Source organism: Perca flavescens, chromosome 2, assembly GCF_004354835.1.
Source record: "Perca flavescens isolate YP-PL-M2 chromosome 2, PFLA_1.0, whole genome shotgun sequence".
NCBI classification, from domain to species: Eukaryota; Metazoa; Chordata; class Actinopteri; order Perciformes; family Percidae; genus Perca; species Perca flavescens.
This window is the reverse complement of record NC_041332.1, coordinates 23,569,662-23,583,157: the sequence shown is the minus strand read 5'-3', so window position 1 is coordinate 23,583,157 and position 13,496 is coordinate 23,569,662. Positions and strand designations below refer to the sequence as shown.

The window sequence follows — 13,496 nt, the reverse complement described above, 5'->3', positions numbered from 1 at the left end:
GAGAGCGGGTCCTGTGGGAGCCATCCCCATTCAGAAGCCATGGCACCAAGCAGACCAGCAGCAGACCAGCCAGCCAGAGCCTTCCTCACCTTCCCCAGTAACCCTGGGACAACCACAGGATGTGCCGGTGCCAAGGAGCCGGAACACAGTGTGTTCTGGATGGAGTCACCAGCAGGAGGGGAGGGATGCTTTAGGAGCCCCACTCTAGCAAAAATCAATAAGTCAGACAGCCGAGGTCAGTTTGTGAATTACACAGACAGGAGATGTGTTACTCATAAATTGGCCCGCAGACTAACAGCCAGACTGGGGGACTCATTTTATACGATGAAAAAATTTCTGAACGGAGCAGATGAATACGGCCAATTTAACTTTTACCGCTTTTGTTTGCCAGATTCTGAGAAACACAGGGCTTTGCTTCAGTTTCGGGATGTACTGACAACTAAGTGTAGGACCACCCCGCTGCTCTATCTGATCAACACAAAAAGTCAATACACACACACACACACACACACAAGCTGAGTCTGCAAGGAGGCCAAAAACAAGCTGCAGTATCATTAAGGCAAATAAATAACAAAGGGTCAGAGCAGAGGAACAAGATTTTACCCATTACACATCTAGCTGTTTTGGATGATTTTTTTGCGATAACACCAACAGAACAAACTTTACATGGAGAGTGAAAACAACTCTAAAAGAAACTAAGGACCCAGAGAGTAAACCAATGCATTTCTGCAACACTCATGGTGTAAATGCTGTCCTGTTACTGGGGGAGGGTGGGAATGGGGCTCTGAGGGGGAATGAAGCTGAGGAATGACCGGCCATTCAGCTCTGTTCTCCCTCGGTTGGATCTAATCATTGGTCACTTGGCAGGAGCCTCCTTGAGCCGCCTACTGTTATTGGTCTCCTGGCTGTGGTAGTCCAAAGCTATCACTCAAAACTCTCCGGCACAGCTTTACGGCTCTACGGCACTCTAGACACACACACACACACACACACACACACACAAATACACACGCACATAAACACAAACACACATTCAAGAAAATGACACAATGAAATCCCATTCACACACACTCAATAATCATCCAGTTTATGTGCATTCACACATACCAGCATGCATGCACAAAACATACGCAAAAGGCGGCATGCAATCCCATTTAAGCACGCTTTGTACTCTATACGCATTCAACTACATACACACACACAAACTCTCACAAATACAGAGCCAAATAAAAACTGGTAGCAGTCATCTGGGGAGAGTTGTCGTAAAAAAGATTTTATGGGGCCAGAAAGTGAAACATTATCTGTTTGGCCTGTCTGTGATGATCAGCTTATCGCTCATGACTGATGTTCATCCTCCAATGGCCTTCTTTCAAACTCTCTCCCTCCTCTCTCTCAGTTTTTTCTCTTCCTTCTGTTCCTCCCCACCCGCACTCTCCCCTTTTCTCACCAATCTCCTTCCCAACCTCAATTTCCTGCTCCCCATCCCTGCTATTATACTGTGACACACAAGGGAACGTGTTTGTGTGTTCACGTAACGGTGAGACTGTGGCTGTGATTCCCTGAGGTGGAGACCTGCAGGAACGAGCCATTGCTCTATATAGGCTCACAGTCATGCACACATCACACACACACACACACACACTCATATATCCACTATACATTCTTCATGCATACACACAAAAATACAAGGACACACTTTGATTCAAGTCACAGCCCCTTCATGACACACAGACAAAAACACATGCACACACGCTTGCACACGCTCACTGCCTGTTTCCGTTGTATAATCACAGTGTTGGTTTGTACTGTAGCAGGCGAGTCTGTCCTTGAGACTCAGAGCAGGCTCAGACTGGCCAAGCAAATAATTACCTCTCCACATCAACACTTCGGATCTTCCCAACATATGAATGAGGAGGGAGTGTGTGTGTGTGTGTGTGTGATTGCAATTAAATTGATCTGGAGGCACAATATTCAATGTTATTGAATATATGTGCAGGAAGACTTGCAGGGTGGAAGGAGACCCAAGGTATTAGCATGTGTTTATAAGTGTGTGTGTGTGCCTGCCTATCTTTGTGAGGACCAATTTTAGTTTTAGACTGCGCATCAGGCTCTATCTGCATTCAGGGTGTGTTTTAGATCCAGACGGACTATGTTGTCCCAGTTTCCTGAGAAGTAACTAATAGAATAGATGAAACAATGAAAGAAACTCAACATCAGTCATCAGCAAATTTTAAGATTCTTCATATTGCTGCTCCTCCCCCACCCTCCCTTTTTTCATCACATTTGAGTGGCATCAGACAGAAAACTACGCGTTAAAGTTCACAAGGATTCAATCTCGCCACAATCAGAGCGAACGGTGCCTCAGCCCACTGAACAGTGGAGCGACAAGTCCATTTCTTTAATGCCGGCTTTTCTTTTCTGTTCCCCTTTTGATCACATCCTGTAATAACCTCCTCTGTCCATTTATTAATTTCCTCCTCCACTTCTCTCCCATCCATTACTCTTGTTCTTTCATTTATTTTGCTATTCTCCCCCCTTCAAGAGATGGATGTACTGTGTGAGAAAGCCCTGCATTAATTAGGTGTCTTGTGTGTGCAACTAGTAGGAGGTTTTTGAGCGCAGGTACAGCAGACTGTAATGAGTGGGAGGGAAAGCAAGAAAGACAGACATTGAGGCAGAGAGAAGAAAAACGAAAGCCTATGTGATCCGAGAGATGGGAACAGAGCGGCCAAGGATAAAAACACCCAAACTGCCCACAATTACATCTACGCTTTTCCCTGACAGAGGGAATCTATCTGATCATATATTGGAGCAGAAACCTTCCAACCTTCCATCTGACTCTCTCTGCACAGTCTCTCTGAGACTTTGACACACTTTTACTGCCATGTTTTATTCAACACAAACGTAGAGAGAAAAAGATGTAATTTCCCTACAAGGCAGAGAAAGCACACACCTACACACACACACACACACACACACACACACACACACACACAAAATGCATAATGGCTATGGTCTGGCTTATAGTTCTGGTTCCTCTAATTGCCTTAAGAGTAAAAACAAGGGAGGGAGAATGGATGATGCAAACTGCCAAATTTAACCACATTATTCAAGCTGTGCATCTGTTTAGCAGCCCCAGAGCATGAAGAGGAGGATGATGATGATGATGATGATGATGATGGGAGCAGTTGTAGCTGAAAGGCAATGGCTTCTGGCTCTCACCCAGTCTAATCCTACTCCTAGTGATACATTCAAGTTAAAGTGGTCTGAGTGAGAACTCAGCTCTATTTATTTATTTGTTTTCAAAGCATTGCATTGATTTGCAAAAGCTTATATCTCATAACTTCTGATCAGTTCCTCTTTGCCATTCCAGGGGCCCAGTCAAAGTGCAAAGATTATCAAGCCCTTTGCATTGCTGCTCTCAGACTGTGGAACAGCTTGTCCTTCACTGTCAAGTCTTCTCCATCTATTGCCATTTTTAAATCTCATCATCACAACTTCACATCATACTTAAAGGTCCTATGACATGCTGCTTTTTTATGCTTTTATATAGACCTTAGTGGTCCCCTAATACTGTATCTGAAGTCTCTTTCCCGAATGGTGCAGAATTACAGCCACTAGAACCAGTCCCACAATGAGCTTTCCTTAGTATGTCCCATTTCTGTATCTGTATTCTGTGTCTGTAGCTATTGAGGAGGAGAGGGGGGAGGTGGAGGGTGGGTGTGGCCTGGACCAACTGCCACTTTGCTTGTTTGCAAGCCATGATGTCTCTCTCTTTCTCATGGGTGAGCCAACTTCTTTGGGCGGGCAAAGCAGAGAAAGGGGAGGTAACCTTGCTCCTTATGACCTCATAATGAGCAAGATTCCAGATCGGCCCATCTGAGCTTTCATTTTCTCAAAGGCAGAGCAGGATACCCAGGTCTCAGTTTAAGCCTATCGCCATTTCTAGCCACTGGGGGACCATAGGCAGGCTGGGGGAACGCATATTAATATTAAAAAACCTCATAAAGTGCCATGTGACCTTTGACATTACTCACTCAGTTTTATTTTAATCAGTAAATCAACACAGCCTGATTAAATGTTAAATGATTTTTCAGCACTTTGGTCAGCATGTTTTTTTTTTTTGCGTTTAAATGCTCTTTAAACACATCGACTTGACTTGATTAAGCTCAGCCTTAAATGAGACATATTATGCTCATTTACAGGTTCATGCTTGTATTTTGGGCTTCTACTAGAACATGTTTACATGGTTTAATGTAAAAATAAAAACGTTATTTTTCTCATACTGAATATACCTGTATTGACCTTCTAGGAAGACCACAAAAACTGACTGGGTTGTCTTATTTCACAGTTTCTGGGCTGGTAGACACTCTAGATAGCACACATGTGCAGACATAGTCATTTGGTCCATTGTTAATATGAAAATATTAATTAGAGCAGCTTTAAAGACCAAAGTAATCTCCAGGAGAAGAGAAAGTCAGAAGATTAAGATAGCTGCCATCAGCACAAAGAGATGGTGCAATTATATTTTACTAGTGCCGTGCCCGTTGAAAATGTGCCTGTTTGGAACTGGATGATTACTTGGCCTGTGGTAATGCTGCTTGTAGAATTCATCAAAACCAAATTCTACCCCAAAATTACTTGCAGAAGGACCCCAAACCACTTCATATGCAACTCCCCTGTATACCCTACTACTAACTTACTGATTTACCTGACAGAGAATGTTGCAGATTGAGAATGTAATCACAAAATATCAAAATGAAAATGTGGAGTAATCAGACGTTAGCGTCATGGACTCATGTGTTGGGGATCAAGAAGCTGGTTAAACAGTGATTTGGCTCAGATTGAGTTGACTGAAGGGACACAGGGAAGGCAAGACAAAGGATCTTGGCCTACATGTGAATCCCAAAGCCAGTTTCACCAAACTCTTACAGGCAGAGTCGCCAAAATGGAGAATCTACCTTCAACACGTGTGGGACAAGGCAGACTGGTGGTGAGACAAAGAACTGCTTCACACCTGTGACAAAGTTGCAGTTTTCCCATTGGCCGTCGGGCCTTTGAATGCACCACCCCGCCACCAGGAGGCGGAGGAAGAATAAAAGCTGTCGGCTTTTGTGTTTCTTGGCTTTTTTCCACGGTGACTCAGGTCACTACAGGAGGCACTCTAGTCCGGACTAGCTAGCCAGCATCGCCTCGCTGGTCGAGTTTGGAGCTGGGACAGCTTTATATCGGTCTGATATACAAAGGGGATCCGAGGAAATACTGGCCGAGTATTCCCTCATCTGCAGCGGGTTTAATCAGCCTGGATTCAAGAAAAGGACGGCGTTCTGTTTCTTGCTTGTCGACCTAGATCACGTATCGTCCCCTGCTCTGGACGAAACGGATCGTTAAACTCTGGCGAGAGATTAACTGACAAACAACGCACAGTACGGTTGTACACAGTTCTGGGCAGACGTTAGAACTAGTGCGTTTTGGTTTGTTTATTAATGAGCAAAGGGTTCGCTACCGCTTGTGCCATTAATGTGATCTGATTGTAATCATGTAATGGTTAGGGTGACCAGATTTCCGGGAGCTGAAACCGGGACACTTTGCGTCTGACCGTAGTGCTTGTGCACGCGCACACGCTTTTTAACGTGAACATGTGCCAGGCGGGGTCAGACATAGACAGTAACTTCATTATTTTGATCATAGGCTCCTCATCTAATAATAAATGTTTTTGTTTTTTTTTTTTTCGATAAAATTAACAAAATTGCAGCAACAGCCTTTTTCAGTTCAGAATGAGATTTATGTTGAGATAGCACAAATGTAGCCTAGGCATCATTTACTCCTCCCTCCTGTTTTGCTCTTTTGTTGTTAATGTAGGCCTATTAATAAACCCCTGGACTGTAATATTTCAGATGTGTTTGAGCAATGTCCAAAACTTTATGCACATTGAAAATACAGTATATCTGTGTTCTCTGTGATTTGGAGGAGTCGTGATTTGGAGAAAAATAAAGTTATAATAGGCTATTACACGAATAAAGTCACTATTTCAGAAATCTACCTGCACCATAGTCTGGTTTTACGTGATTGCTGTAGCTCTCAGACCTTCTGACAGACACAGAGCCCTGTTTGGGTGTCTGAATGAGACAAAGAGTTTAGCTAGGGAAGTGGCCGTACGCTGCTCTACATCGGAGGTGGAAAACCGAATCTACTGCAGAAATACACGGAGCACAAACGCAACACATCTACCGCAGCATGTCGACAGCAGAGCGCATCCGTTATAACTTGAGGCTGCGCTGCATTTTACAGAGAGAGTGGACACTAAGAGACGCACAGGTCTTCTTCAGAGCTCCGTGTGGTTGAGTCTGAACAATAGACTGTAAACATCAAGTCACAGGAACTTCAAACTAAATCATTAGTATTGCACTCCTTAACTTTGTGTTGATGGCATCAATGTATTACACTGATTTGGCTAGGATTCCTCCAAAAACTTCACCCGGCTTTCACAGCTTTTCCTCCACGTAGAGACGGTTGCTAGGTGATAGCAACAAACACAACATGGTCGGACCCTGCATGTAGCTGCCCGTTCTATTCGCCTCGGAAAAATAATCTGGAAAAAGTTACATTTGGGACTACACTCAAAACATTCGGGGCTCAAGCCCCAGCAAAATTGTCTGACGCCGCTCCTCCTAAAACCGGGACATTTTAGCGTACCGACAGGCTTTTGTCGGGACTCGGGACATTAACTTCAAAATCGGGACTGTCCCGGTCAAACCGGGACGTATGGTCACCCTAGTAATGGTCCATATATGATTATTAATCTGTTTTCTGTGAATGTATCAATAGATCACGATACCGTTGATTATGTTGTGTTAAGTAGCTGGGTATAACTGTAATCGCTACCTGCTAAATCACTCCTTTCACGGAGTTTAGTTACTGTCTGCGAGATAATTGCGGTGAATCAGCTGTTAGCCACTGGAGTGGTTATAATGACCAAAGTTTTGCTTGGTAAATCCAAGGTCTCAGTCTGTCCTAACTACACGTGGGGTCCAGACCTGGGTGGCTGAGGGAGCTAGCCATTATCGATAACTAAGATCAGAGTGTTTTCCTCCTTTATTCTGTTCCTTTTACTAACACACACACGGAAACAAGCTAGCCACGTAGCTCCCAAGCTAACGCTGCTAGTTTAACCACGTGGGGTTGACAGACAGATGGACGAACGGACGGATGGACGGACGGACGGATGGACGGACGGACGGACGGACGTTCCTGCAATTTATAGATAGATGGAAGAGCAGTGTAGAGTTATGCTAAGTAGGTGCTGGTAGATTCGAAAGAGCAAACAAGAAAAAAAGTACACTAATAACCCACCCACTTATTTTTTAGAAGTCAGAATTTCTCACAGCAAGATTCCCATATTTACATAAATTACACCTCTGTGTGCAAAATGACACAAACGATCACTAATCCTTCTGTTTGTGTGTTTGTGTGTGTGTGCGCGCACAGCTCGGGTTGTTTGCTGCTGCTGAAATCGCTGAGGCATGAAGTTTGCAGCTGCACACAACAGGAGATAATACACATCCTGAATTATTGATGGACATGAAAACAACTCATTTTTTTCTTTCTCTGTCAGTAACTGTCTCTCTTCCTCTCTTCCTTCCTCTCCGCCCTCACCCATTTGGCAGTTTAACAGCTCTCTAATGACACTCAACTGGTCTCTCTTTAGTTTGCAAGCACATACATCTGCACATACACACGCACACACACACACACACACAGAAAATATTATCTATTCTTAGGTATAAAGCAAGTGCGTGTGCTCTTGCATGATGTACTCAGGTCTCTCTGCAGGGCAGGTGGCAGGTGGAAGGGAGCAAAGTGCTTGCTGTGCAATTCGTCAGTACTCTCGCTCTGTCACTCCTCCCTCTCTCTCTCTCTGCTCCATTGCTCTTTTTCCTATTTTCCTACTGACATTCTTTCTCCATTTCTGTCCATCTCCACAAACCACATTTTTCTGTTATTTTCCGTTTCTGCATTTTACCCCATCGCTGCAGTGCCTTCTTATCCTGTTCACTCTCTTCCTAATTTGGCTGAGTGTTGAGAGAGGAGAGGAAGTAGAAAACACGAGGGAGAGAGTGATGGAAAAAGAGAGAGGGAACATTTCCGGCCAAATAAAGAGGTCTTAATAATTTACTCTGCCCTGCGGCCACAGGCCAATCACAGCCCATCGCTCCATGTTGGTACCATCAGTCCCTCAATACTGTAATTATTTGAGATGATACACGGATCTAAAAGCTTAACTATAGAAAACTGAGGCATCAATTAAAGTAGAATTGAACAAGATTTTACAAATTAAATTTAATGATACACATCTGTGCTTTGGCCACATCTCTGTGGCGTTTGTGTTCGGGTTGAAAGATCACGTGGATATTTCTTTTCCTTACATGTCAGAGTTTTTCCAAATAAGTGAAATATGTATAATATGATTGACAACTTGAATTAGAGGTCAGAGACTTTGCAATGTTCAAAAATATTTTGTTCAGCAAGTCGTTTTATACAGCAACTTAAAGCAGCATTTGTTGAATTGTTTTGCCAGTTGGAGGCAGCAGAAGTGGCTATAAACAGCCCTCAGGGAATTCGCAATATCGCGATTCCAACAGTTCACACAAATTCAACCAATGACCATGAATTCAGTGCGACTCACAATTTTGACCAATCACCACAACCTTACCACAAATGTGACCAATAACCGGAGTTTCCCGCAACTTCAACCAATCACAGCAGTCCCACGTGCCAGACTTTGCGTCAGTATGTGACGCTGCGAGCCACTGACCAAGCAGACGTGAGAACAGATTGACATAACACACGTACATCACCAAATTAATTTCCTTGTCTCTGATATGAAGACGAGACGTGTGTAACTCTAACATCTCACATTTACCAACAAAACGTACAGCGTAGGACCGTGCAAAACATTTCAGACCGTCCTGTATACATTTTAACATCAAAGACTGCTGTAACGATTTTTCACTCTGAGTGGCTGAAAGCTGCTGCTGTTTTTACTGTTGGTTCTCTGCAGCGTGTGGGGCTGCTGCTCAGTTCCCCCCGCGACTGACGCACGCACACACAGAAACACCTAGGTGGAGACAGGAAAACCCGGAGATGAGACGTACATGATTACCTAAATTGAGGACAGCTACTTATTGTAAGTGCAATGATAAGTTAAAGTCCAATAAGTGAAATCACAACTTAATTGCAACAAATATACAAAAGACTTTGTGACTTTTAGCAAATTTTTTTACAAAAGCTGGCACAAATAAAAGGCATTTTGGGCTGCAACAATCTAAAAAAAAAGGCTGCGAAATCCTGGAGAGACTGGACAACATTGACATCTGTGTGTTGCCGTTCTTAAAATCCCTTCAACTTCAAGCTAACAAGGCACATGCTGAAAATGGCAAAAATTTGGATTGTGCAATAAAGCAGGCCTGCTTGGTTCTTTTTTTTAGATTACTTTTTTGAGCACTTCTGCCTTAAATGGACAAGACAGCTAAATGAGAAAGGGAGAAGACATCGTCACAGGTTGAACTCGAACCCTGGACCTCTGCGTCGAGGCATAAACCTCCTCTATGTAAATGTGCACCTGCTCTAACCACTGAGCTAACCCAGTCACAGCCTGCTTGGCTCTTTAGGGTAATGATTGTAAAGATTTACAAAAACATGTTTACGGCATTTACTATCTAACTTGGACGTTTTGGTACTGATTGGAGAGGATTGCTTTGGACAAAATACACACAGCGATACACTGGTAAGAGCAAATTAAGTTTAAAGGTCCCATGACATGGTGCTCTTTGGATGCTTTTATATAGGCCTTAGTTGTCCCCTAATACTGTATCTGAAGTCTCTGAAGTTCCTGAAATTCAGCCTTGGTGCAGAATTACAGCCACTAGAGCCAGTCCCACAATGAGCTTTCCTTAGTATGTGCCATTTCTGTATCTATAGCTATTGAGGAGGAGAGAGGGGGAGGCAAGGTGGAGGGTGGGGTTGTGGCCTTGACCAACTGCCACTTTGATCGTTTGAAAGTAGAGGGTGACATGGGAATCAATTGTCGCTCCCATCCCATCCCGAGCCCACGGAAATACTCCCGTCACATCCCGATCACGGAACTGCCCCCCAAAAGAAATCCTGTCCTGCAAAATCCCGAGAGAAAGACTCCCGAATCCCAGCCCGCTCCCGTTTCGTTCCCTATGTTGTCTAAAGTTATCAGACTCTGTGTGTGTGTGTGTGTGTGCACTGCTGCAGCGATGGCCGAGGGAGCGAGAGCAGCTCCTCTGCTACGCTGATGTTGTGTGAATGCAGCGCTGCATAGCCGTTGGTCTCTCACTGCCGGGTGGTTTAGGGTTAGGTAGTGAATTTTCGAGACTCCCGTGGGTCACGGTATTCCCAATCAACAAACGTTGTAAGTGGTTCTCTTTTCTAAAACGAAAAGCCTCCCAATCTTTGGGCGCACTCACCGCATTGCAGCGTCATTTCTTAATTTAATCTCTGGCTCCATCCCGCTCCTGTTGATTTCTATGCTTGATCCATCCCGAACACGTTACCTACAGTGAAACTGACTCCCGAAAAATTGTAACCCTCTATTTGAAAGCCATGATTTCTCTCTCATAGGTGGACCAAATTCTCTGGGCGAGCAAAGCAGAGAAAGGGGAGGTAACCTTGCTCCTTATGACCTCATAAGGATACCCAGGGCTAGGTTTACACCTATCGATATTTCTAGCCATTGGGTTAATGTTAAAAAAAATCATAAAGTGAAATTTTCATGCCATAGGACCTTTAACCATATATCCAGCTAATTTAAATAGCAAACGTTACTGTATTGTGTCAACAGTTAATATTTTATGTTGTGTTTTCTTTTGCGGGGTGAAAATGTTCCACCAAAATGTTCCTTCCCGAGAGTATTTTGCAGAGCCACCATTACTGCGTCCGGAGCATAGCGCCCAACCAAGACAATTGCATTTCTTTTAAACCATTTACAAACAACCTCCTATCCCAGACCTTACTCCACAGCCTGTGATTATAGATCTGGCAATGCAAGACTAAGCTAGTTAATATAAGAATATTAATTAATGCACATCAAGGTTGCGTTGAGCTCTCTGTCACCATCATTTTGTCATCTTAAACACCTCTCCATATTCTTGCAACACAGGATAGGTTTAAGTCACTTTTGTGGGTTTTCTATTTATTTATTTACATTTCTTGGAGGCATGCACTATCATTAACCTTAATGGATACAGGTCCTCAGCCCACACCTTAACCTAGCAGTCACTTCTGCCAGACTGCTGACTAATGACAGGTAGAAGGTGCGTGAAGCCTGAAGAGAAGGTGATGAACACGCACGCACGCACACACGCACACACACACACACAAAGCTTCTACTGTTATTCGAGGCAGCGCTCTATCCAGCAAGCTCTTAGATTGGTTGGTCCAAGGAAGGTCACCTTACCCCCTTCTCCCACCGATCATTGATCCATAAACCTATGAGACAAAAGAAGGACACAGAGGGAACAGAACGGGCATATACAGAGAGAAATTGAATGAGACAGGTAAAAGAGGAGAATTAAAATGTAATCAATGAATAATATAATAGCGATCAATAAGTACAATTCTGGCTGCTCCAATGCCTGAATGTCAGTCCAATTATTAAACCAATCACGGCCCACCAGTCACAATCTTAAAGTAATTAGTCAGCCAGTCGACACTAGATCAATTGTTGATCAATTCTTCACTTGGTATGAGTGTCGGAAAGTGATGCCTCAGTGTTTTATTTTGGCCGTTCTAAAGAAGAAAGAAAAGAGACAGGAAGGACGAGAATAGGAGCAGCCAGCAAGAGGCGACCCTCTCCTTCACACATTCAGCATCAGTGTTTCTTTTGATTATTCCTTTTGCTGCTGGCAGTATTATCACACCTGTATAACCAGTGACCAAATACACATCTGAAAATGCATTATTGAAAAGGCAAAACTGCCTCTTAAATGCTTTCAGACATTTTTGCAATGACATCCTTCATACAGAGAGAAAGATTACCAGTAGACCACAAATGAGTAAATGCAGGAAATCACTGGAATAGAAGTAGATGATCACCAAACTGAGAGGAAAGGAGTAGCACAAACAAATTAAATTACAAAAAAAGTCTTGTATTTTCCAAACGTGGTCTTATTCATATAATTGTGTCCATCTTGACTACTGGGTCATGCTCATTTTCCACTCTCCACCTCCATTGTAAGGACTTGGAAAACACAGACTCCAGCAAAACAATGTATGTTCTAAAGCTTTCCAGATAAATCTCAATGTTACATAAATCAAAATTTCAAACACTCGTCTCTGAAACCGACTGAAAATACATACAAAAACACAGAAATGAGCCCCCTGGATGAACTATTATTGCAGCTTGCTGTATATAGATATACAGGGGCAACTAGCCACAAACCAAACAGCTGCATATTTATCTGAACACACTGATATGTTTACATGTGTGAGGGTGTGGGACGCTATTGATGTAGCATCTGTGCATGCTAAGAAGTAGCAACTGAGATCAGGTTTGTTTCTATTATTGTCCTCTAAGGACATAAAAAAAGTGCAATAGCTGGTTATTCGGTGTAATATTACAAGAATGAGTCATTCCACTTTGATAGCTGACTATTCAAATCAGAGTATACATTTGAGGAAACAAACAAATCGAATTGAGGATTAAAGACAAAGAAAAGCAGCAGAGGACCGTCCTGCAAGACAATGTACCAGACATGTAAAATTTAAGTTTATTTGGGAAGCTCTTGGAAGCTTTCATTATTTGCCACAATGTACACGTTTAGTATGACCCATAGTCAGAATAGTCACAATTATAACAATTCAAATTTTCCTTTAGAGAGTATTTAAGGGTGGTTTGAAGTTATTCTCATGCTTAGGTTACTTCCATTTAAACCCCTAAAACTGTGGACTGTTTGGCTTAAAACATCCAAAAGGAAGTCTGTGGATAAGTGCAGGAGAAAGGGAACATGGCAGGATGAAACAGGTTTATTATAAGATTTAGAGGTTGTGTTACCGATGACAAGGAGGAACAGATAGGAGACATTGTCAGAAATTACTGGAGGATGGGGGCATTTAGAGGACGCTAACGCTGCAGCTTATAATCTCATAACTGGCCCTTGGTACTTCATATTTTAACATGAGGGAGCTTGCATCTGGTTTATTGAGAGAGTGAGAGAATGAATGAAATCACTGTGTGTGTGTGTGTGTGTGTGTGTGTGTGTGTGTGTGTGTGTGTGTGTGTGTGTGTGTGTGTGTGTGTGTGTGTGAAGAGAGTCTGGAGATGGGTGATAAAATGTTAATCAACCTGTAATGGCTTGAATGTTCTTGCTGATGTATGGTTATAATTATCCACGCCAAAAACAAATACAATAAACAATATAGAATAAACCTGCATCCTCTGAACGATAGGACATTTCTTTCATCTAAAGCAC

The 13,496-nt window shown here is 43.0% G+C and overlaps 1 protein-coding gene across 2 annotated transcripts in view; it reads right to left on the bottom strand.

Moving 5' to 3' along the window:
* Positions 1-13,496, bottom strand: part of klhl5 (kelch-like family member 5) — a 61,158-nt gene that overhangs the window by 29,128 nt on the left and 18,534 nt on the right. Inside the window, exon 1 of one of the 2 annotated variants that reach the window (XM_028600301.1) lies at positions 10,494-10,624. The exons of the other annotated variant lie outside the window; for it this stretch is intronic. Within the exon in view, the coding sequence (XP_028456102.1) occupies positions 10,494-10,534 (41 nt within the window). The 5' untranslated portion in view covers positions 10,535-10,624. Of the gene's footprint in view, positions 1-10,493; positions 10,625-13,496 lie in introns of those variants that run through there. 2 annotated transcript variants of the gene reach the window in all.